Consider the following 23,643-nt stretch of genomic DNA (forward strand, 5'->3'; position numbering starts at 1 on the left):
GAACAGCATTATACCCAGCCCAGGCAACAGGAGATTTCTCTTTCTTTTGACAGAGAACCTTGGGGAGCATGCTCACCATTGAAAACCATGGAACTACAGAATTTTAGAGCTGGAAATGAGATGGTATCACATACTTCAGGAATGGCACATGAGATATCCTTTCCCCTCCAGCACCAGAAGTAGACACTTCTATTTGTTACTGTACTATTTTCTGTTCTCAGAAATGGCCTCAGAATCCTTCTCAACACAGCACTCCAGGCAGCCATGCTTAATTTCTCAGACCAATGACAAATATTTGCCATGCCTAATGTAGCTCAAAGGCATTATCTGACTGACGAGGAAACAGGCCAAAGAAAGGAAGTGACTTGCTCAAAGTCACATGACCAATCAGTTGACCTGAGATGATACCCTTCACAAGAGCGCCATCCCCCACCACAGTGACTGTTCTGCCTGAGATAATAGTTCATTTTTGTTCTCAGTGAAAACTGCTGGTCACTAGTCTCAGGAAATGCTTCATATATTTGGGATTTCATTTTAAATTCCCTCATGTGTACATGACATCTTTGTTAGGGTTCCATATGTCTCATTATCCAGTTTTTCTTACTTCTCAGTCATTTCTTTTGTCTGTCACTCTTCCCCCACCACTGCCCCCCTGGTCCTAGGACAGTAATGTGAACAGAGTGGGAAGAACCAAACTCTGGAGTACGGCCGATGTGGCTTCAAACCTCAAATCCATCAGTATGGGGCTGCGTGACCTTGGGCAAATAACCTAAACTCTCTGAACCTTAGTTTTCTCGTCTGTAAAATGGGGTTTCTTGGTAGGATTAATTGAGATAATATTACTTCCCTTCACCATTTGATATGTCTCTGAATTCCCTTGATCTTTCTTATGACACTAGCCAGGGTCCATCTAGGGCAGGGTCTATCTAGGGCAGGGTCTAAAGCAGCGATAGAATGGTCATTTAGCATGCTACCCACCCCCCAATCCACAGCAGACATTGTTAATCGATTCTGTTTTTTCTTGCTGAGGTCACATGGGACTTCAGAATCCTTCTCAGAACAGATATCCAGGCAGCCACTACCAGTGGATTAGGCAGGCTATGGAAGATGAAATTTATTTGCTGTTGCTGGTCTGAGGTTGCTCTGCTATTGATTCTACTTATTTATTCAACCACATAGCTGGAGAGATAATACCTATTCTGCTTGTGGCCCACTAGGTCTCCCAGATCCTTAACTACTAGGAAAAGGGCAATGGATACTGCCTCCAGATTCAGCTCTTATGGAATTTTGCCAGCTCTGAGAAGACCAGGAAGAATTTTGATTCTAACATCTCTCAGAATGGCTACACAAAGACTTGAAGGGAAACAGCCAGGGTGAGAGAGTCTGCAAGAAGGTCGGTTCCTCGGCATGTGGTTCCACAGGCTCACACCCACCCCATGGATTGGCAGGCATGAGGAAGCAGCAGATGGCCTGCCTACATTCTGTTCAGGAGACTGTGGCAGCTCTGATGTGTTAGACAAATAGGAGGAGGGACAAAATTGGGTGAGGAAGGTGGGCACAGGTCAGAGGGCTCTCCATTCCTCTAGGTTAGAAGGGATTTGGTGCCTTAAAGCCTTGAGAAACCAGGACCAACCTCTATCTCCTGAGATGCCCACTAAACCAGCCCATGTGTGCCTTGGCATTCTGTGCCAGACACTGACAACACAGTGCCCAAACCAGATGTCCAGCCAGGCCCAGACCCTCTGGAGCAGATGGTCACCAGTACCCTGTGTCTTTCACCTGAGTTAAAGATAGAAGGTCTAGGTAGTGTCATGCCAGGATAGGCTACTGTTTTTACCCACCACCCAGATGTCACATGGTCTTTGCCAGGTGAGCTGACAGTGATCTACCATGGCACAAGGAAGAGCAGTCTTTCTCATCAGCCTCTGAGGCTCCAGTGTCTCCTTCTTGGATTGCCTGATAAAACACATGGCCTTTGCCCAGCCAGTGTGGCTCAATGGATTGAGTGTAGTCCCATGGACTGAGAGGTCCCAGTTGATTCCTGGTCAGGGCACATGCCGGGGTTGTGGGCTCGATCCCCAATGGGACGCGTGCAGGAAGCAGCCAATTGATGTTTCTCTCTCACGTCGATGTTTCTATCTCTGTCTCCTTTCCCCTCTCTCTAAAAAATCAATAAAAACATATTTAAAAAGTAATAATAAAGTCTAAAAAAAACAACACATGGCCTTTGGCTCCTGGGGTAGGTACCTGTGGGACTCTTCATTGGGAGAGCAAGTGCAAAGAGATCTTTCTCAGGAAGGGACCATAGTGGGCACAGCTCCTCCCAGCTGCCAGGTGGGTGCTGGGCAATGGAGCAGAGCTAATGGGCACCTCCTGTCACTGTCGATTGCACTGATTGCGTTATCTGGGGGTACTGAGCACTTGGTTAAATGGGATCGAGATAGCATATCAAACGAGCAAATTGATTCTGCAATCAGCTGCCACTTGGTCCCAGAGGGTGCCACCCACTGTCAGAGACAGTAAGATAATCTTGTGGAGACAAGCCATTTCTGGGGAGAGGGCATCTTCAGACACCCTGGTTAACTCTGATGGAAGCCTGAGGCCCTGTGACACTTCCTCTCCCAACCCCCATTCTCTCTGCCTGGGCTAGACTGAGTTCAGAGGTGCAGACATTGACAAAGGGGGAGAGTGTGTGATGCAGGGGACAGCAGAAGGAGATGTCAGGGACCCAGATACCCGGTCTCATTAGGCACCTATTGTGTGCTAGACACCGAGTCAGGCTGTTCCCAGCTCTTGTATTATCTAATCGACACTACAACTCTATGAAATGAGAATCTTATTTCTGCATTTCAAAGAACCTGAAGCCTAGAGAGGTGAGGTGAGGACTTGCCCAGTAGCACAGTGGTGGACCTGGGATTTGCACTTGCACTGTTCTAGCTTCAAAACTTCAGTCTTTCTGCCCTGGCCAGTTTGGCTCAGTGGTTGGAGTGTCGGCTTGTGGACCAGAAAGTCCCGGGTTTGGTTCCCGCGAAGGGCACGTACCTTTGTTGCGGTTTGTCCCCCCTGCACTGGTTGAGGTCGGATGGGTGGCAACCACTCGATGTGTCTCTCTCACATCGATATTTCTTTCTCTCTCTTCCCCCCTCTCTCCCTCCTGCTCTATCTAAAGATAAATGCAAAAATGTCCTCGGGTGAGGATTAAAAGGAAAAAAAACCCTTCAGCCTTTCCACACCAGCCTGCCTCACAAGAGAAGAGACTGGAGCTACCCAGCATAGCCAGGGGAGGAAACCAAGGCCTAGAGAGAAGATGGACTTGTCCTAGGTCTCATGCAGGTTCGAAATGGAGCTGACATCTGGGACCAGAATTGAGCCTGAGCCAAGCTGGGCTGGGACCCAGGGACCCCCTACCTCATGCCCAAAGTACATCTGAGTCTGGGACCCAAACCAGGGACCCAGCAACACTGCCCCACAGGGCCAGGGCAGAGTCAAACACCCTGGGTTTGTGCGAATGTCAGCTCTGCCACTTAAATTCGTGAGCCTGGGCAGGTTTCATGTCACTGCTGTAAAACAGGCAGTTTGGAGGGGTTTCGTGAGAATCTGAATGCTCTAAAGAGCAGTTTCCCCAAGGCACCGAGGGAGAGGCCATACTGCAAGGCTGGGCAGCTCCGGGCCAGGGTAACACTGAGAGGCAGGCCTCTGGTGGGGAGGTTGCTGGCTCAGGGTGAGACCTCTCCATTCTGGGGGACCATGTTCCTTGTTGTGTGGCTGAGATGTGGAGGACAATACTGTACCACCTCTGCAAAATGCAGCCACCACATTCAAGGCCTGTGGGTGACAAGGCCTTGGCCCACAGCAAGACAGTCCCCATGATGATCTCCAACTGCCCAATCCACCTAGTGCCTGAAAACAGGAATGTACTCCCCTCTCCCTAAACCCCCACCCCACTCCAGCCCAGAGCTCAAGATCTAAGAGGGCTAGGTCCTGGAATCCCCACTCCTCCCCCCAGTCACTACCACTGTCGCTGCCTCCTGGAACTTCCTCTCAGCCCCCAGCTCTGGAGTGGCCCCACAGCCGCCTGGGCCCTCCCCCCGAATTAGCTCTTAAGTTATGCAAATAGACATCGGAGGGAGCCCTGTTTAAAGTATTTAGACGAAATGAAAAAAGGCTTTCATCGGCACTAATGAGCCATTCAGGATGCCTCCCCGGTGGATTCTCTCTTTCTCCTGCCTTCTGGCCCGTGCCACCCCCTTGTTGCCCCTCTTGGGATTGGAGGCCCCCTCTCCCCCAGCCCTAGCCTGAGTCTCCCAGGGACGGTCCCCTGTTCTGCCCCCTCCTCCGAGGGCCCAGCTGGGTAAATGTGGAGATGAGGGCCCATGACAGACTCAGACTGAAATGTAGGGAGGGGTGTCAATGTTTAGGGTAAACCAAAATGACTGAGGGAGGGGCAACTCTTCTTCAAAGCATCGGCTGGGTAGGTGTTATGTCATTGTCTTACAGATGGGGAAACTGGTGCTCAGTGAGGCCCAGGAGGTTGCCAAGGGTTCCAGCACTGTGAAGCTGGGGTTGGTCTGTGCGGAGGCAGTGATGGAGGGTCAGAGTCCCTGCCAGGGGACTGCTGCACCAGGCAACAGTTTACAACTCCACACCATCTGAGGGCCAACTGAGCTGTCCCCATACTGCTATTTTTCTGTAGATCTTTCTGCACCCTACAACCAGAAAATCTCAGGTTCCAATCCTGAATCTATGCCTCACTAGCTGTCTGACCTGGGTAGGAGGCTGTGCCCACTCAAACCTCTGTTTCTTCACCTGTGGAGTGGGGACATCTTGGATTTGGTGAGGACATCTAGACAGCTGTATGCCTCATCTGCCAGGCTCACCCCCTCGTCTGCAAGGGCAGCCCCTGCAGAGGTGCCAGGCATTCCCCTTCCAGGGCCTTAGCTGCTGGCCCCTTGGAGGTAGACACAGGAGGAGGACCCAGAGTTCTGAGACGTCAGACTTGATTCCCTCCTTGTGGCAGCACCAGCTCTGGGGTGGCAGTGGGGCAGCATGACAGCAGGTGGGTACAGGGGGAGGCTGGGGGATACAGTGGGCAAGGAGCCCACCCCTCTGGGGTCTGGAGGTTAAGCTGGCCCAGCCTAGGGAGAATGAGAATTTAATGGGATCCATTTATTAGCCCATAAAAGTTAATGAGTTTATTCTGGAGGTTCCGTGGCCCCTTTGAAGTTTTAATAGGGGATTAGTGAGGGCCTGGCCCCTGCAGACTTTCATTATCCCCAGAGCCCAGAGGAGGAAAGAGGGGCCCTCGGAGTGAGAGCGCCTACGTTCCTCAGAGCCAGAGACTGGTCTCCACCGTTTCACTGGGCTAGCCCTGCTTGCTGAGCTGAGGGGCACCGGCTGGAGGCTGGCAGGGCCAAATAGGATCCCTGAAGCCCTAGGCAAGGCCCAGTTCTAGAGGCTTATAATTCCATGTGCATAATTAACCCTACAGTGTCCCTGCATCTGAGGTAGGTTTGCTGCTAACTGACTACTTGTAATAACGTTGAAGGCAATAATATAAGGCCCATATGACAAATGGGGAAATTGAGACCCAGAGCTGGAATGTGGCTTCTCCAAAGTTACCTAGAAGATACAGCAGAGCCAGAATGGACACATTCCTATGGTCTGGAGCCAGGCAGCTGGGGCGGTAATGTTGCTATTACTCAGTGCTAACTGTGTGCTGACCATGCACTTAGCACCTTCACAGGTCATCTCTTATCCTCCCCTTACTCCAGGGAGGTTTGGGTCATTATCCCTAGAGATAAAGACACTGAGGCCCAGAATGGTTAATTAATTTGTCCAAGGTTGCACAGCTAATGAGAGCAAGCCTGGGTGCAGAACCCAGAGCTGGGCAGCTCCACAGCACAGCTCTGTCCACTGCTCCCGCTGGCCCTCATCTGTAGCTCCTGGGGGCTTCTGACTATCTCCCCACCAGCCTGGCCACCACTATCTGAGGGCACTTGTGCTGGGAGCCCCGTATCTTGGGGTATTGGGGAAGGAAGTCCTGATTGTGTCCTGAAGGAGCAGTTGTTGGGGTGGGCACAGAGATATACTCCAAAGGATCTTCTCTTCCCCTTTCTGGCCCATTTGCTCACTACTTTTTCTCTTCAAACCCTCCCTATCCTACCAGGCTCAGCTCCTATCCCCTCTCTGGGGAGCCATCCCTGCCTGGCCCAGTGAGTGACAATAGCTCTTACTTCTGACCTCCTGATGGGATCTCAGCACGTGTACAGCTCGTGTCTATGGGCAAGGATCCAGCCTGAGGCATCTCTCTCTTCCTCCACCCTTGTCCACAAATGCTGACCCTGGGTACTAGCACAGTGAAAGGCAGACCTGGGGCACACATTTTCCAAGCTGGGATTTTGCCCGTCTGCACACTAGGAAGGCTCTCTGCTCCCCAAAGCACCTGGCCCTTGGCCAGCAGGGGTGGGTAGGGTTGGGCAGGGGTGGGTCCTGCAGGGAGAAGATAGGCAGCCAGCCCTTGGCAGTGTCCCAGTACAGCCCCAAATGGCCATTGATGAAGAGTGTCTGCTGGCATAGCTGGTGGGTCCCCTGGTCTCCCTTCCACTGCCACTGACCACCTCCCACCACACCCTCTGACTACCCTCTCTTGGGCAGTCCAGTCAGACATGCAGTGCAGATACGAATCAGGACATCTCCTCTTGGCCAGGCTCCCAGCAGGGAAGTGGTTGATCCTAGAATCTAAATCCTTGGAGCCTTCGTGGGTATCTCATCCCTCCCTCATGTATACAGGCAGAAACGGTCTCAGGTCACACAGCAAACATGGGGCAGGGCTGGGACTCAGGATGCTGGGGCTCAGAGAGCATCTGGCCCAACTGCTCTGAAGCATGAACCCTCCAATGTTGTCGACCATCCATGGGTGTACCTCAAGGGATAGAGAGCTGCCAGAGCAGCTGCCTCCCTCACCATGCCGGGTTGAGGTGGTGGTAACCCTGGGCTGTAGCATCTCCAGGGTTGGGGGTCTTCCTGCCAGGTGGAGAAAGCATGGGTGGGGGTAGTGAGCAAAAGCCAGGAAGCGGCCCACAGATCCTGGTCCTGCCCCTAAAAGGCAAGGTCCCTCTGTGCAAACCACTTCCCAAACCCGAGCCTCCATTTCCCCAACAGTAAAATGGAATAAGTATCTAAGGGCCCTGCCAGCTCTCATAGTATAGGATCCTGTGAGCCACAAAGGGCTCCGTGAATGAAAATACTGAATGCTGCAATTTACCAAGAATTTACCATATGCCTAGCACCATTTTAAGTACTTTACCAGAATTAATTCATTTAATCCCACAATAACTCTATGAGATATGAACTTTTTTTTTTTTTATCCTCACCCGAGGACATTTTTCCTTTTTTGTTCAGGTAGAGTGGGAGGAAGAGACAGGAACAGAGAGAGAGAGAGAGAGAGAGAAACATCGATGTGAAAGGGACACATCGAGTGGCTGCCACCCGCACGACCAACCAGGGCCGGGGACAAACTGCAACCGAGGTACGCGCCCTTAGCGGGAACCGAACCCGGGACTCTCGGGACCGCAGGTCGACGCTCTAACCGCTGAGCCAAACTGGCCAGGGCGAGATATGAACTTTTATGATCCCATTGTATAGATGAAGAAACGGGGACCCAGGGAGTGCAGTTTCGCTATATGAGGTTCAAACCCAGAGGTCGGTCGGCCCTAGAGTGGTGCTGTGTAATAGAACTTTCTGCAGTGATGAAAATGTTTTATAGCTCTGTGTCCAATAGGAGAACCAGTAGCCACACATGACTTCTGAGCACTTGAAATGTGGCTAGTGAGACTAAGAAACAAATTTTGAATTTTATTTCATGTTAATGACTTAAATAGCCACATGTGGTTAGTGGCTACCACAATAGAAAACTCAGCTCCATAATAAGACCTCTCGATCCTTGCAGTGTTCACCTCCTGGGCGAAGTGTGGGGCTGTCCCAGAGAACAGTTAAGGTGGGGTGGCAGTGTCTGCTCCCCTCCTTTGGGCCTGGGAAAACTGGGACTTGGGTTGATGAGGGAAAGATGACAAGGAGCCCTGGGACTTCAAGTTTTTCATAAAGGCCCCCCGGGAGCTGGGCTATCAGCAGCTCACTCTTTAGGGAGGACTAGTGGTACCCACCAAGGAATGATGTTTGCTTCCCAGCCTTGGCCGAGCACTGGTGTTCTGAGGGATGGGGTATTTGACGGACAATTTTGGGAGCTCAGGCAGAGCCAGTTTAGGAGGACTTTATGGGTGAAGGAGAGCTGGGAACGCTTGGCCTTGTGTGATTTGGCCCAGGACTGGGCCAGGGTGTGTGAGTGTCCCGTGATGATTCCTGCTCTGTTGACTTGCTCCTGCCTCACTGCCTGGTCAGGAGCACAAGGGCCTGGTCTGGACACTACCCCAGGGCTCTGGGGGCAGCTGTCTGGCCTTGGGGTCGGGGGGGGGGGGCACTCACATTTACTGAGTACCTTCTATGGTTCAGGCATGGACCTCCTAGAGAGCTGTCTTCCACCCAGAGTGGCAACCTTTTGTGCTTGGAATCTATATTTACACTTTACATGTGAAGGAACTGGGGCTGAGAGGCAAAGTTGATCATCCCAGTTCAAGTTGATCATCCTCTTTCATAAAGGAGAAAAGTGGTAAACGAGAGGTTTGAACTGGGTCTGCCTGTTTCACAGCCTGGGTTCAAAATTTCTACTGCACTGAGTTGATGCTTCATATGAGCATGTGTGTGTGCATGTGTGAGCGTGTGGGCCTGTGTGTGCACATGAGCACGTGCGTGTATGTGTGTGTGCTTAGGTCCAAACACATACATGGTCACAAGTCATTACTATTTGCCCTTGCCCATGTTCACCACCCCCTGGAACCTGGCTTCACATAGTCCTCAAGCCCAGAAAGGCCCTAGTGCCCAGAAGCGACACACTTCTTCCCAAGGCAACGGCTCAGCTCCCTCCTTTTCACTCTGCTGCCTTCTTGGACCCTAACCAGACCCTTCCTGGGGCCATGTGGTCTGGACAACCCCTCAGCCTCTGGGTGCATGGTGGGGGGCACAGCTCTGGGCTATGGCTGGGCCTGCCTTCTTCTCCCCACTGCCCCTCCCTCCCATGAGGCTGTGACCAGGGACCCAGGGTAGAGGGAACTCCCAGCTAACTGCCACGTTCTCTGCTTTCCAATTTAAAATCTAAAATGGTCTTGCCACTGCAGAGCTGGGGTCTGGAGAGGTGATTAATGAGGCCTCTGCTGCACAGTCACCTGCTGCGCTCCACACCTTCCCCTGCAGCCCTGCATTTGTTCCCCTCCTGCCTGCAGGCCTGCCCTGGGGACCTGGGGGGCCCTGCCTGCCCACAGTCCTGGGGCTGGGTAGGTGGCACAGGAGCAGGAGGCCTGGAATGGGCGTTGGGAAGAGAAAGGGGCTAGCCTTGGAGGTGGGGACAGTAGAATGGACCCCCACCCCTGGGCAGGCTGAAAGGAGTGTAACAGCTGGGGCCTCCTTTGGCACCACCTCCCTCACCAGCCAGGTAACTAATCAATCTGCAGCCCTCCACCAGTTATGCCGACTCTCAACGGTATGGCCAGGGTAGGGGACAGACAAGGTCCCTGAGCTGGTGGTCAGGTCAGCCCTCCCCTAGCACCAACAGCTCCTACCACCACCTTGTCAGCAGCAGGGACCATATTTCTCTGAATGAAAAACCTTGGAAATGTCAGCTGGGATGAGGAAGGCTGTGAAAGCAGGAACCGCATTTTCCCTGGAGCTAGTACCAGGACCAGCTCAGCCCAGCCCAGTGGCGAAGTTGGGGACAGGGGGTGATCTAAGGAGGAGCAACCACCCCTCCATCCTCTGTCCCTGCCCAGCTCCAGGCATCTGCCAAGGGAAGTTCTTCCCAGCCACCGAGCCCAGTGAGACAGTGCCATAAGGTGCCAGGGTTTTGAGAGCAGGTAGCACCCTGGGCCCCTGACCAGCATCTCTGAGCTGCTGCCTCCTCCCAGCCCACCCTGAAGTTCAAAGGCCAACACCATTGAGCTTGTTCCCAGCACCTGTGTTCACCTCTGAGATGAATGACCAACCTAGTAGCCCCAAGATTTTGTGATCTTTATTTAGGTCAGATGAAGAGGCTTGTTCTGTGCACCAGGGCCAAAGTCACCTCCCTGACCTTATGATCATTGGCATGTGGCTGCTTTAATCAGTGGCATCTGAGAAGAGATGGATTGGGGGAGTCCTGAGCCCAGACCCCCAGGCTGCCCTGGTCCTTAATGCTGAGGTGGGCTCTCTCTTCCCTGGAGGTCACTAGTGTCTGCTCTTAGCTGTGAAATCTGAGGAGCCTGGCAAAGCCTTGTCAGAGCCCTGACTCCACTGACAAGCTATGTGACCTTGGGCTTCTCTTGCTTCCTCTGGGCTTGTTTGGCTTTTAAGAAAGTCTTTGGGTGGGTGGGACAGAGTCACAGCCCCTCTATTATCAGTGCCCAACCCCAGGGTCTGAAGGAACCTCATGGTGGGTAGTGTTCAAGGTGGAGGGGGCCTAGCAAGGGGCCTCTGTTGACTTGCTGCTTTCCTTCTGCGTGACACTAGACCCCAGTCTCATCTTCATCTGCTGGTCAGTATTTGCTGAGCATCTGGCGGGCTCAGCTGTGTGTGCATACATGTGAGAATGCAAGTGTACATGTATGTGCATGTGCTTGGGGGTGACACGAGGTGGGAGGTGGGGAATGGAGGTGTGAGAAAAGGACCTAGGGAGAGATTTAACATGTTCCAGCACTGACAGTGTGCCAAGCTTTGCTGGCCCACTCACCTATGCTATCTGATTACCCCCCCCCCACCACCCATCCTACAGATAAAGAAATAGGATTAGATCGTTGAGAGAGGTGGTCTGGCTGGGCCACCATCATCCCTAACCTGCTGAGTTTAAGAGACAGATAGAAGGACAGATGCAGGAACAAAAGACCTCTGAAAACAAGGGCAGCCTGAGCCCAGAGGACAGACACCAACTCTGAGGGGGCCGGGCTGCCTTCCTTCTTGGTCCCTAGGTGCAGGTTCCTTGAGCTGCTGTACCCTACCCCTCCTAGCTGGTGTCAGTTTTCAGATCAACTGGGATAGTGATGGGGTAGAATCCAGAAGCCCCAAGGGTCTGGGTGGCAAAGGGCTCTAAGGGTGACCTTTTGGCAAAGTTGAGCTGGAAACCCTTTAGCAAGGACCTGAAACCCCTCTGGAAAGTACCAGGGCAGTACCAGAGGTCCCTGGGTCGAAGAGCCTCATCCAGGTCTACCTTCCCCTGACTTCCTGACACTTTGAGCCTCTTCCTGCCTCTCCAGCTTCTATGGGGGAGACCCAGGAGGTTTGGCCTTACTTTCAACTGGCATAGGGAAGAGTCACTGGAGGCTTGAGTTCTGCCCTTAGGGACTTGGAGGATGCAGAGGGAGGACAGCCTGGGACCTTCTCCCAGCCTCAGGCAGGTGGAATGAAGCCTGGCCTGCCCCAGGGTGTAGACCCTGCACCTTAGACATCCCAGGCTCCCCTTGACACAATGGCCCTGTTGGACTGAGGGGACAGGGCCTTACCTGCCCAGCACCCTAGCCTGTGAGGCTCCCCAGGCTTGACCTGTCCCATCCCCTACACTTCCCCAGCAAGCCTGAGTGGGGGATGGGAGGGGTGCAGAGTGATAAAAATAGCAGCAGCAGCAGCTCCAGCTTTGAGTCTCCTTGAGGTGTCAGTAGAGCCCAAGAGTGGGGAGGAAGAGAGTGGAAGGGGCTCTGGGGAGAGGAGAGACAGGCCTGAGCTGGGGCCTGCTGTGCCTGCACCAAGGGCCACGTTCCCAAGGTGCAGAGACAGAAGGGCACAGATGTGTGCAGACATATGAACATAGACACCCAGGAATAGATGGACAAGCCAGGCAGAGATGTGCCCTATGTGGCTACCTGCACATCTGGGACTTTTCCCCGAGACCCCTACGAGCCCAGATGGGCCCAGCTGTGCATCGCAACCCTTCAGTCTTCTCCCTTACCCTAACCTTGCTTTAACCTCTAAGGACCCTGTCAGTCTGGGTGTGTGGGCACCTTGAGTTGAGAGTGCTAGGTCCTCTTACCCTGTCCCCTTTAGGCTCCTCTGCTTGAGGCCCAGGGCAGGGAAGGATGAGGGGCACCAGATGCAGCATCAGGGATGCACCACCCTAACTTGATCAGTAGGCTTCTTCCTAGCCTGGGCTGGCAGGCAGAGGGGGGACATGGGAAGGAGGTGGCCAGATCCAGTAGGGCAGGGGTGGGCTCTCCCAGGAAATAGGCAAGAATTGAGTGGGCAGTGAGGGAAGGAGGACAAGGGAGGCTGAATAAGCAAATAGGCAAAGGATCTCTCGTGCATGCCTTGTTTGGTCTCACCTTCACACTTTTGCCTGGAGATGCCAGGGGCTCTTCTATTCTCAAAAGAAGGTGACTCCTTCATCTCCATTTCCTCTGACCAGCCAGAAAATAGGGCAGGAGGGGTCCTGCCAACTGCCAGACCAGATGTTTCAAATCACCAGCACATACTCTTGCTGGATGTAAATAATGTTTAAGACAATGTCCATCAGAGCAGTGAGCCAGGGTGGAAGCCCTTAGAAGCACCCTAAACCCAACCTTTACCCCTCTGCACTGCTAGTCTCACCTTCCTGGCTGGACCTGGACCAGCTGTCTCAACAGTCCAGCCCTGGGCTCCTCCAGCTTCTGATCCAGCTCCTCCAGTGACTACCTGAAAAGCAGCCCCTACTGCTGCTGGACAGTTCTGGCTATTAGAGGACCCCCTCCTCAAGCAGGGATTCTGGTTTCTTTCCTGTTACTAACCCCTCTGATTTCCTTTGATCTTGATGCTATTCTATGAAATAGGTGAGACAGGCACCATGAATCCCAAGGAAACTGAGGCACAGAAAGGTGACACAACTAGCCCAAGGTTACCTAGCCAGCAAGAGCCAATATTGGGTTTAAACCCTGGGGTCCTGGCTCCCTGACCACTACTCTTTTAATTATGTTCTTCCTATGGAGCTGCACCCTCCTCCTTGAGCCACAGCTTGGCTCTCCGCACTGCCCCCTCCCAGGCAGGCTCTGGGACTCCCTAGGCACCTGCTGGCTGGTGGGACCCAGGCCAGACACTCAGCAGGTGGCTGCTTGGGAGACAAAGGAGCTGGTGCTCAGCTGCTGGGCTGGGAGGGAAAAAGAAGCTATGGAGGGAGGAGGGCTCTGGACTGGAAGCACAGAGGGGCAGGGTCTGCTTCTGTGCCTTTAATAAGGAGCCAGCATGCAAAGGGGGTAAAATAGCATGCAAATGAGCATCTGTGGGAGGGGGTCTATGGTTCAGGCACTTTTCACAGTTCTGCCCTCCCAGCCTATGACCAGCTGGAAGGAGGATCCTGAGGGTAAAGAGAGGGACTCATGGGGAATGGAGGAGTTGAGGACTGGGGGGAGATGCTGAGGTTGATGCCATGGTACAGGCTGGGCCCCTGGGTACTGCACTGGGGGAGGGGAGAGACCCACTGCTTGGATTCTGCAATGCACTGGTTTTTGTGGCAGTAGGGGCCCTGAATCTCCTCTGCTTTGTTGGGGGCTAGGGGAACACCCAGATCCTACAGAGATGGAAAGAGCTATGATGGAGGGACCCTAGGATATCCAGGCCCAGGGATCCCAGAGGCTTTCTGGGCCCTAAAAAACCCAAAAGGTGAGCTCTCTTGCTATAGATGAAAAACAGGCCCAGAGCAGTCCTTGGCCAGAGATCTCTTGTTCTTATGAAGGTGAGTGGTTGGACCATATGGGTGCTGTTGGCTTCTCATTTGAATCTCATTTAAGTAAAATCAGAGGGTGTCTGGTCTAGCTGGGTAGTCAGTTATACCTGAGCTTATTCAGAAAGCAGCTCCTCCTCTAAACCGAATTCCTAAACGTCAGGGATTATGTTGTATTCCTGCCTATCAAAGCACCTGTTAGGTGCTGAATAGAATGGAGAATGGATGGGTGGATGAAGGATGGACAGGTTAAGTTTCTGATGGGAGGTATTTAGTGTTCAGAGGACAGAGAAAGCTCTCTGGGCTGAATGATCAGGAGAAGAGGGCGTGGCAGAACTGAAATAAGCCGAAGGATCCAGGATGGTATTCTCGGTACGGAAAAATGCCTGAGCAAAAATGATAGACATAAAAGGCATACAGAGGGTCTAGGGTTAACACTAGCATCCTCACCCAGGCTTTCTGTTGCCCCCCTTCCCACACCCACTCAGTTCTTTTCTGTTTCTTGGCAGAGTCCCTTGTCCCTGCTGGGTCCAGCCAGGACCTCCCCCCACACTCCCCGCCTCTTCCCACCAGCAAGGCTGCAGACTCTGCTGCCGGAGACCTGGATTGTTGTTGGAGAAGCGGCAGGTTTATTTGCTCCAGAGCCCACAGAGAAATCTCAACAATCAATGGCCAACAACACTGCCGGAGGCTTCAGCATCGATCGGCCCTCCCATCCCAGGGTTGGCAGTTGGATGCAGGTAGGCAAGTAAAGGAAAGCTGGGGCAGGCTTGGTGTCCAGCCCCACCTAGGAGCTGAGCTTCAGGCAAGTTTGGGTCTCCTCACGGGGGTGGGGGGGGTGGGGGGGGGTGGGGGGGTGGGGGTGGGGGTGTCAGGGGGGATGAAGGAATGGGGTGGGGCAGCACAGGATGCCAAGACTGGAATGACTGGTTCTCTCATTCACCAAGACCCCCCAAAGGGTGAGAGAATGAGTCACCCAAGGTCACTGACCTCTGGGTCAAGATTCAGGGTTCACCTGACTCTCAGCCCTGTGCTCTACCCTGGTCTCCAAGAGTCAGAAAGGAAGTTTTATTTCTTTGCTACTAAGGATTGCACAAGATAAAATTTCTGTAATCTATAGCAGTAAGGACTGAAGGTAGACATCAAGAAGATAAGACACTGTCATCACCAAAAATGTGCTGGGAGAAAGTTAGGGGCCATTTATGTCTTTGGTCTATCTGACAACATGGGCTTGAACTAGCCTATAAAATGCAGATAATAGCTTTTATCTCATAGAGATGATATGAGGACTAAATGAGCTAATGTACATAAAGCACTTAGTACAGTGCCAGGCACATAGTGCCTAATAAATGTTTGCTATTATTGTTGCTGCTATTTTATTGTTGTTGTTATTAGGATAGTGATACTCTCCTGGGTTTCCATCTGCCTCTACTGAGGCTCTGCCTCAGGCTACTCTCAGGGAGAGTGGACATAGTGCTGGCTACTGCCAGGTTTTGCAAAATGGACAGGCAATTTGGAGTCATCTTATAGCATATTGACCTAATCTCCCTTACACTCAGTATTCCCATCTGTAAAGTGGGAATAATTAGTCTCTTGTATTAAGTAGAAAAAGGATGTGAAAGGCTTGGCCCCTGAGGGTTCTGGGCCATACCTCACACCTAATACAAGTTTGTGAAATGAATGAATGAACTGTAGATGAGTGTACCACAGGGACCGCTCTTTTAGGAAATGTGAAAGATTTGTTGACATGAATTATGGTCCTGAATGACACCTTGACCCTGCCCTCCCTTTCCCTTCTTAAGAATGACTGGCTCAGAGCAGTCCCCAAAGTTTTCCCCCCCTCACCAGAGGACATTTTTGCATTTATCTTCAGATAGAGCAGGAGGGAGAGAAGGAGGAAGAGAGAAAGAGAAACATGGATGTGAGAGAAACACATTGAGTGGTTGCCACCCACACGACCCCAACCAGGGCCCGGGACAAATTGCAACCAAGGTACATGCCCTTAGAGGGAACCAAACCTGGGACTCTCTGGACCATGGGCCAGGGCCTCAAGGTTTCATGTGGGTCCTTCCAAGCTCTGTGAGGGTGTCTGAAGCTGAGATAGATAAGGGGAATATGAAGCCAGATGGCATGGGGCTGACTTTCTCTTACCTCAGTCCTTAAGTTCATTCAGGACACCCCTCTTAGCCAGCAGAGGGGTGGGTATGTATTGGGGGAGGGAGTCAAGAAACCTGGGTTCCAGGCTTAACTTTGCCACCATCTACCTGTGCAACTCTCGTGAGCTTATTTCACATGTATTTAATGTCCGCCATGTACGAGGCTCTGCGACTGGGGATACAAGCCATGGTAGCAATAAGAAGCAGCTGGAGAGAGGTTTTAGCCCTCTCAGAATGGCCATCAGCACCCCACCTCTAAGCCACTTCAGGCTGACGGCGTGACAGCTTAATTTGTGGAAGGAAAAAACTAAGTAAAGGCTGCAATTTACAGTTGGGATAATTGGCCAACCGTTAGGAAATCTATGTAAAAATAGTGTGCTTGTTATGCAAACTCAGCTTCAAGATGCAGTCTCAGCTGTCATGCACCCACCTCTCCTTTCTAAACAGGCAGCTGACCCTAAACTTCTTCCCAGTAGGAATTGTGGAACTGCCCCAGGAAAAAGGGGGTGAGCAAAATGGACTTGGTGGCCTCCTTTCTGAGTCCAGTCTTGCTCCTGGAGAGGTGCGTCAAGCAATAAGGCACTCAGGGATCCTTCATGGGGGAAGCCAGGGGATGGTGGGAGCACAGGAGTCCCCTGACCCACACTGGGGGTCAGGTGAGGCTTCCCTTGAGAAATCATATAGTAGATATCTCATAAATATGTGCTACAGAATTACATAAAGTGTCAACTAAGCCAAGACCTGAGGTATGAGGTGGAGGGAAGCAGGGCCCAGGAGAAGAAAAGAATTTCAGGCAGAAGGAACGGCAACAACCCAGAGCTGTTGAGAACATGGCTAGTTTGGAAAACTGCTTGGCCTGGCTGGGTGAGTCAGCTTCCCGCTCGAATTAGTTTGTAAGAGGCCTTGAAGACCTCCTAGTGCCTGCTGTCCACCTCCCAGCTGATGACCAGAGCTGGCAGCATTTCTTTCTGCCCCCCTTTCCCCAACTTCTTACATACAGATCCTGGCTCTTCTTCCCTGAGAAGAAGCTGGGGGCCCAGAAATCTGCGTGACTTGACAGCCTTTGGAGACCCTGATGTGGTCTGTCTTGGCAACCACCAACTTGGTGCAATCTTACGTAGGATGTTACATAAAGTAGAGACCCAGAGAGGAAAGAGGCTGCCTGAGGCCACAAGAGAACCTGGGCTCTCTAACTATCTGGGTTGAGAGTTTCCTTCATCAAAGTAACCCTTACCTATCATCCCTTTTCCACACCCTCTTTCTTGTTTGGTGGGCGGGGTGCCTTGCTCTGATAGCTCTGCCCAGGTGGGGGCGCAGTAGCCCTGAGCTGAGCTCAGCCTGGCAAACGGGGCCAGAAAGGGCTTAGAGAGTTGGGGACAAGAAGAGTGGGAGGAGACTGGAGGGATTGGGCACCTAGGCTGGGTGCAGGGAGGGGCTAAGGAAACAGGCTTTCTGATATGCCCTCCACCATTCAGGCAGCCATGGTGGGAGGGGTAGGGAAGCTCTAATTAAGCCCAGTTTCTAATTAAGCCCAGCCTCTGTGTCTCCTCGATCCCTATTAGCTCCCCATGGTGTCCCCAAGGCATTTTAAGCTGCCACCCTGCTGAGGATGCTGGGACCGCCGCCAGGGCCTGCCAAGCCTGATGAGTTTAGGCCCGTGAGGGGCAAAAAACCAACCCATAATTCCTCTCCAGTTCGTGGCAGTTTCTAGGTCCTCCAGTCTCCTTAGAAGCACAGATGAGCCTCCTGCCCACCATGTCAACCTGGGGGGCTCTCAGTGGATACTAGACTGGCTCCCCTGGAGTCTTGTCCCCAGAACTCCCTGCCTCTAAAACGCCAGGCTCGGGGACAGGGACCAGGGCTTGGTATTGGCTTTGGCTGCAGCCCCCAGACTCAGGAATGTACTTTCAGAACCCTGCACCTAGCACAGTCTGCAGGGAGCAGCAATTAGCATTTTAGGTTAAGGCAGACCAGGTTTGTTAACCCTTGTGGTGCTGGGGCTTCTGGAGGCCAAGCCCACCTTCTCTATTTCCCCTTCCAGGCCTTGCCTCCCAGACACCATCCCCCAGTTCTTGGTAGAGTGAGCAACCCTTACTTGTCATCCTCTTCCTCCCTCTTTCCACCAGACACTCAATCAGAGTTCAGAGACGTGGAGCATCTCCTTTAAGGTCACACAGCACTCAACTTCACCCCAGTCTCTACCACTTCTACCTTTGTAATCTCTCCGGGCCACATTCACACATGCAGAGTTTAATTAACTTTATTGATATTAAAAAATAAGGAGAATGACTAAAGGTAATTGCTCATTAAAAAGCATTAAACTAACACAGCAGGCCCCCACGAGTGCAGCCCCTCCTACACCACTTTCCTCTCCACTTGTGGCAGGATCTTCTGGGCATTGCCCTCAGGTTGGAATTAAGACCCATGGCCCCAGGCACCCCTCATGCCTGGAAACAATCAGCCAGGCAGGTTCAGAGCAGCGGGAGGGGGGGGGCAGGGGTGGAATAGGGGACTGAGTCTACAGGGTTGAGCCAGGCCCAGCGAAATCTCTCCCTGCTCCCTCGGCCTCCACCTGCTAATTTTGGGCTGTTTCCGGACACATTTCATGGCCTGCACCCCATGCCTCTGTGTGAGCAAAGCTCTGAGGGCCCTTCTTGAAGCCACAAGGCTGCAGAATGCAGCACCTGGGTTGCAAAGGCTCACAGCCCCTTGGTCTTTATTGCTCAAGGCTTCCTTTCTCTTGGCTGAAGCCCCCAGGAGCCCAGAGATGGTTGAATGCACTACCTCCCAATGAGACAACTCAGAAGCCCACCAACTGGGACTTCACAACCCTGCTGGGAGGGAAGAGGGTACCAGGGTAAATCCTGGTGCAAGCCCTCTCTCCTCAGGCCTGGCACTGCAGGGCTGCTTCCTCTTCTCCCTTAAGGAGGGAAAATAAAGATCTTCCTCAGTAGACATTCCCCTATCTCAACATGTCCCTTGGGTGAGTGGCCCCACGGATGTTAGGGAGGTCAAGGTGGATCAGGGAGGGACACTGGCCAGTGATACACAGACTTTCAGCCACATAGTGGACACTCAACCCCTCATTCCTAAGAGGGCACCCTGGAATCCTGACCACACCAGCCACACCACCCAACCTCCTGGAGACCCACACACAATCTCACCTCAGCCCTGCAGAGAGCTCTGTGGCAGAGCTGCACTGCACACTAGCAGTCTGACACACTCCTCACACCCGCTCACTGCTGAGCTCCCACCTAACATCCAGACCTCCTGAAGCACAGACACACTTGGACCCTCTACTCCAGACACACTGGGCCCTAATTACATTCACACTCAGACTTACACACCCACACACAAGGCTCCAGGGGAGCTGTCCAGTGAAGGATCCTGGCTGGAACCCAAGACAAGTCCTGAATTCCCAAGGGTGTCCTGGGACAACTGGGCCAGGATGCTGGCTTCCCCTCCCTCCTGCCCCAGGCAGGGTGGGGTTTAAGGGACTACAACCTTCTAAACATGAACACACGGTTCTGAATTCTGGGCACCAAGTGAGGTCAGCTAGAGGGTAGGGTGAGGACATAGGCGGAATACAATTGGAACCAGAGACTCAGAGAGGAACTTCTGTGCCTCTGGGGATGCAGGGTGAAGAAAATTCCCGTCTAGGGGCCCACTCTGGCCCCCGGTCCACCTGCTCTGATCTCCAATGAGGCTTGGAAAGATTGAGCAAGGAGGTTTAGAAGCTTCTACATCCTCTCCCCTTCATATCAGATGCTACAAAACGTACTGCGAAAGGCAGCAGGTCCCAACTTCAAGCAAGGTCCCAGCCACCCGAACAGCCCACCCCAATGCAGCAGAAGAAGGACCTGGGAGTTGGTAGCTTTGATGAGTGCTTGTTTGAGCCGGGCCAGCAGATCCAGTGGACAACCGGAAAGCTTTCTTCCCAAAGGCACAGAACCCTAAACCTCTCCCCAACATTCCCTTACTGCCCACTCCACGGCCAAGCCTCCAACCGATGAAGTTGGAGATCCGACTGCCAGCGGGGGCCTGAGGAGGTAGGGTGGATTGCAGGTCTTCCCGCGACGAGTCTTCCCATGTAGGGTGGGAGGGAGCCGAGCAGGAGGGCTGGCCGGGAAGGAGGAAGAGCTCTGGACGTGTGCGGTGTGTGTGTGTGTGTGTGTGTGTGTGTGCGCGCGCGCGCGCGCGCGCGCGCACGCGAGAAGGACCTCGGGGAGGACAAAGTATCTATCCCGGGACCCCAGCTGCTGCAGCCTAGGGCAGAGCGAGGAGCGGGATACGGGGCCCCAGAACCCCCGACTTTCCCCTGGAATTGTACTCAAGGTTCTGACTTCGGTGTGGCAGCGCCAAGACGGAGGGAGGTGAACGACGTCCCAACTCCGGGTCCAACCGTCATCTCGCCCCATCCTTCCGAAATGAGGACGCGAGGGGCCCCAGAACCGACGGCAAAGTCGAGCGAAGTTTGGAGGGCGGCAGGAAAGGCGGGACCGCCGGCTGCGAGCAGGACCGTCCAGCCTCACCGCCTGTGGCCTCCCTCCCTGGAGTGTGGCGAGGTAGCGCGCGGGTGAGCGCGAGAGTGTGTGTGGGGAGGGGGTGGCGTGATGAATTGCAGCAGAGAAATCCCATTAGATCCGGGGAGATGATTAAAGGCGAGGTCTCGGTCGGGCGCGAATGGCGGGAGCCGCGGCAGCTTCCCGCTCACGGAGCCCGCGCCCCGCCCGGCTCGGCCGGTGCGGGGGCAGCGCAGCCGGAGGAGCACGGTGCCTGGGCTGGACAGCCAGATGCACGGAGAAGGGCGCCGGGACAGTCCTCCCTTCCCATCGCAGGACCCACCCTCGCCCCCGTCCTGCCGCCGGACACCGGCGTTCCTTACCGTGAGCCAGAAGCGCCAGCAGCGAGGGCAGGAGCAGCAGGGCTGCCGGGAGCATGGTGTTGGTTGTAGCCGCGCCCCGGGTCGGGGCCGCGGCGGGAGGGCGGGGGGCTCGGTGGGGCGTGGGCTTAGGGGACAGAATAGGGTCCTGCCGGGGAGAGAGAGCGGGGCCGCCGCCGCCGCCGCTAGCTCCTGACAGAATCAGCACCACGGCCAGCGCCTGGCGTCGGCGCCGGGGATCGCCGCGCGGGCCTGGGGGCGGGGGCGCAGGAGGAGCGGCTTACCGTAAAGTCTCAAGCAAAGGCGCAGAAGACCCAGCGGCGTGAGCACAGGCTCCCGCGCTGCCGTCAGCTCAGGGGAAGCACTACCCTGCTACTTTGGGAGCACGGACCCCGCCCTTCCGTACTGCCCACGCCCAGCCAAGCCCAGTCACCCTTTTCCTCATTAGCAGCCTGTCAAAGAGATGGGGTTCTAACCTGATTCTCTATGAGACATCAACCTCTTCCCCACCTTCCCACCCCATCCTGGTACCTGAGGGCACTAAGGGTGACCTGAGAAGACGTCCGCGAGAGAGGCAGCTGGCGAAGCCCACATGCCCTCGTGACAGCTTAGTCTTGGGCTGATAATAAAGATGGCTTTTGAGCGTACAAAGGACAATAAATTATTACTTTGCGCTCAATAAATGCCAGGGCTCCAGGCAGCTGCATCAGCAGCAAACTGTGCTCACAGAAAAGCTTAATTATCCTGATATTATAGTTAAAAGCCAGTGGTACTTGTGTCCTAGGAAGACATTCTTCATTTGGCAGGAGGCAACCTGGGCCAAGCTTGGGGAGCTGACGGTAGTGAAGAGGGAGATGGGTCTCTGGATCTCCAGGACCCTGCCTTGACAACTCCCCCACACACAGGATCAGAGAAACTACAATGAGAGCAGAACCTTCATGCCTATCCCTGCCCAGGTTCCTAGGGTGGTTTTACAGAGAGACTTGAAGGAGACTCAGGAGAGTAGCCAGGGAGATTGTACCATTCAAGGGCATGGAAAAATAAACTTCTGGGGCTCTGGTTGGGCTGAGAAGCCCTAGTGAGTCACAGGACAGGAAAGAGGACAGTCACAGCTGTGCCATACAAGAGGCTGTTTAGACTCAGGGGTTTTTCGAGCCATGGATGGACTCACTTGAAGAGCCTCAATGGATACAATGCGGCATGATCCTGTGACTGATGTTATTATTCCCTGCAGAGGAAGAAGAGGACTGAACAGCCCTGTGGTCCTTAGGGAGGATAGCTTTCCATTTAGTTCTTTTCACATGCACTTGGCTCCTCCCCACAGTTTCCAGATCCCAGTCATTGTCCAGTGCACTTCCTGACCTCATCCTGGAAGCAGGTGGCAAGACTTCTGCTCTCTCTTTTTTTTTTTTTTTTTTTTATCCTCACCCGAGGACATTTTCCCATTTTTTTGTTCAGGTAGAGTGGGAGGGAGAGAGGGAACAGAGAGAGAGAGGGAAACATCGATGTGAAAGGAACACATCGAGTGGCTGCCACCCGCACGACCGACCAGTGCCGAGGACAAACTGCAACCCAGGTACGCGCCCTTAGCGGGAACCGAACCCGGGTCTCTCAGGACCGCAGGTCGACGCTCTAACCGCTGAGCCAAACCGGCCAGGGCAAGACTTCTGCTCTTAAGTCTCATTCCTCAGAGAGTCTTCTGGTCCTGAGCACCTCCACAGTCTTCCAGTTCTGCTCATCAGATCCTCCCTAGATCCTCTTTCTGTGCCTCAACTGCTGTAAAGAATCCCAGGCAGCAGGCAGGCGGTGTGGAATTATCTGAGGGAGCCACTGGAAGAGGATTTCTGCACAGTTGTTTCAAGAAGCTGTGAAAAAAGGGCAGTAGCAGAAGGATGGTAGAAGAGGGGAGGGAGCTGACAAAAGGATCGGTGGTGAGGAGAGGAAGCCAAGAAAGAATGTGCAGAGAAGGAGGAAGCATTACCAACAGAAGAGGGAGGTGGAAGCTTCTATGGCTGAGGGGAGTTTGGGAAATACTGGCAAGTGGCATGAGATTCCTCTTTTCTTCCTTAAAGGGATTCCCGAGCTCCTCTTTGATTCCTGGGCCCCTCTGGACTAAGCAGCTTGGGCAGAGAAGGGTGAGTCATGACCCAGGATGAACCTTATGTGCCAGGATGATTCATATAGATATGGAGGCAGGTGGCAGACTTGTCTCCTGGCAGTTGGGTTCCTTGATGATGGGCTGAGCACTCACTAGGAGGGTGTGAGGAGCCACCCAGGAACTTGCCACATCACCCTCCTTATTGCCCCAACAAAAGTAGGCTTTTAGAAGGGGGTTCAATGGAGACTACAAGTCTCAGAATGCAGCACTCTGCCTTGAGCTCAGAGGATGGGTTTGTACTGCATAATGGGAAGAATAATACACCTGTGCTGTCCCTTCCTCCTAAAGATGGTCAATGTGGTTTCCATTGGAATGGATTCCCAGTTAGGGCCAAACTGGGGGGTGGTAGAGTTTCTGTCAAGCACCCTGTCTCATGACTTCCAAAAGGTTCATTGTGTCCAGACCTCAGCATCACCCACAAGTTGGGGACAGATGCCCTAGGGGACATTCAACTGTATGCTGCAGTTACTGTGTACTCAAGTCACATACATATTTGGAAGCAGCAGCCTGGGGAAACTTGCAAGTCTCCTTTTGCTGGTCTCATTTCTCCCATTCTCTCTGTGTCTTACGCCTGTCTCTTTGCCCCCAGAGGACCCTGGATTTCCCTTGTCTATGTAATTGCTTGCTTAATTTTCTGTCTTCTCTACTAGTTGTCCAGTCTGTGAAGGCACAGAGCATGTCTGTT

At 53.3% G+C, this 23,643-nt stretch overlaps 1 protein-coding gene across 3 annotated transcripts in view; it reads right to left on the reverse strand.

Moving 5' to 3' along the window:
- The window catches only part of SEZ6 (seizure related 6 homolog), a 44,527-nt gene extending 23,522 nt beyond the window's left edge, over nt 1-21,005 (reverse strand). For 2 of the 3 annotated variants that reach the window (XM_036269378.1, XM_036269377.1), the window contains exon 1: nt 20,804-21,005. In XM_036269378.1, the coding sequence (XP_036125271.1) occupies nt 20,804-20,858 (55 nt within the window). In that variant the 5' untranslated portion in view covers nt 20,859-21,005. The remainder of the gene's footprint in view (nt 1-20,803) is intronic. The other variant, XM_036269376.1, reaches the window with a different exon arrangement.
- Nucleotides 21,006-23,643: the final 2,638 nt, after the last annotated feature.

The sequence above is a fragment of the Molossus molossus genome, unplaced genomic scaffold (assembly GCF_014108415.1).
Source record: "Molossus molossus isolate mMolMol1 unplaced genomic scaffold, mMolMol1.p scaffold_m16_p_19, whole genome shotgun sequence".
In the NCBI taxonomy this organism is placed as follows: Eukaryota; Metazoa; Chordata; class Mammalia; order Chiroptera; family Molossidae; genus Molossus; species Molossus molossus.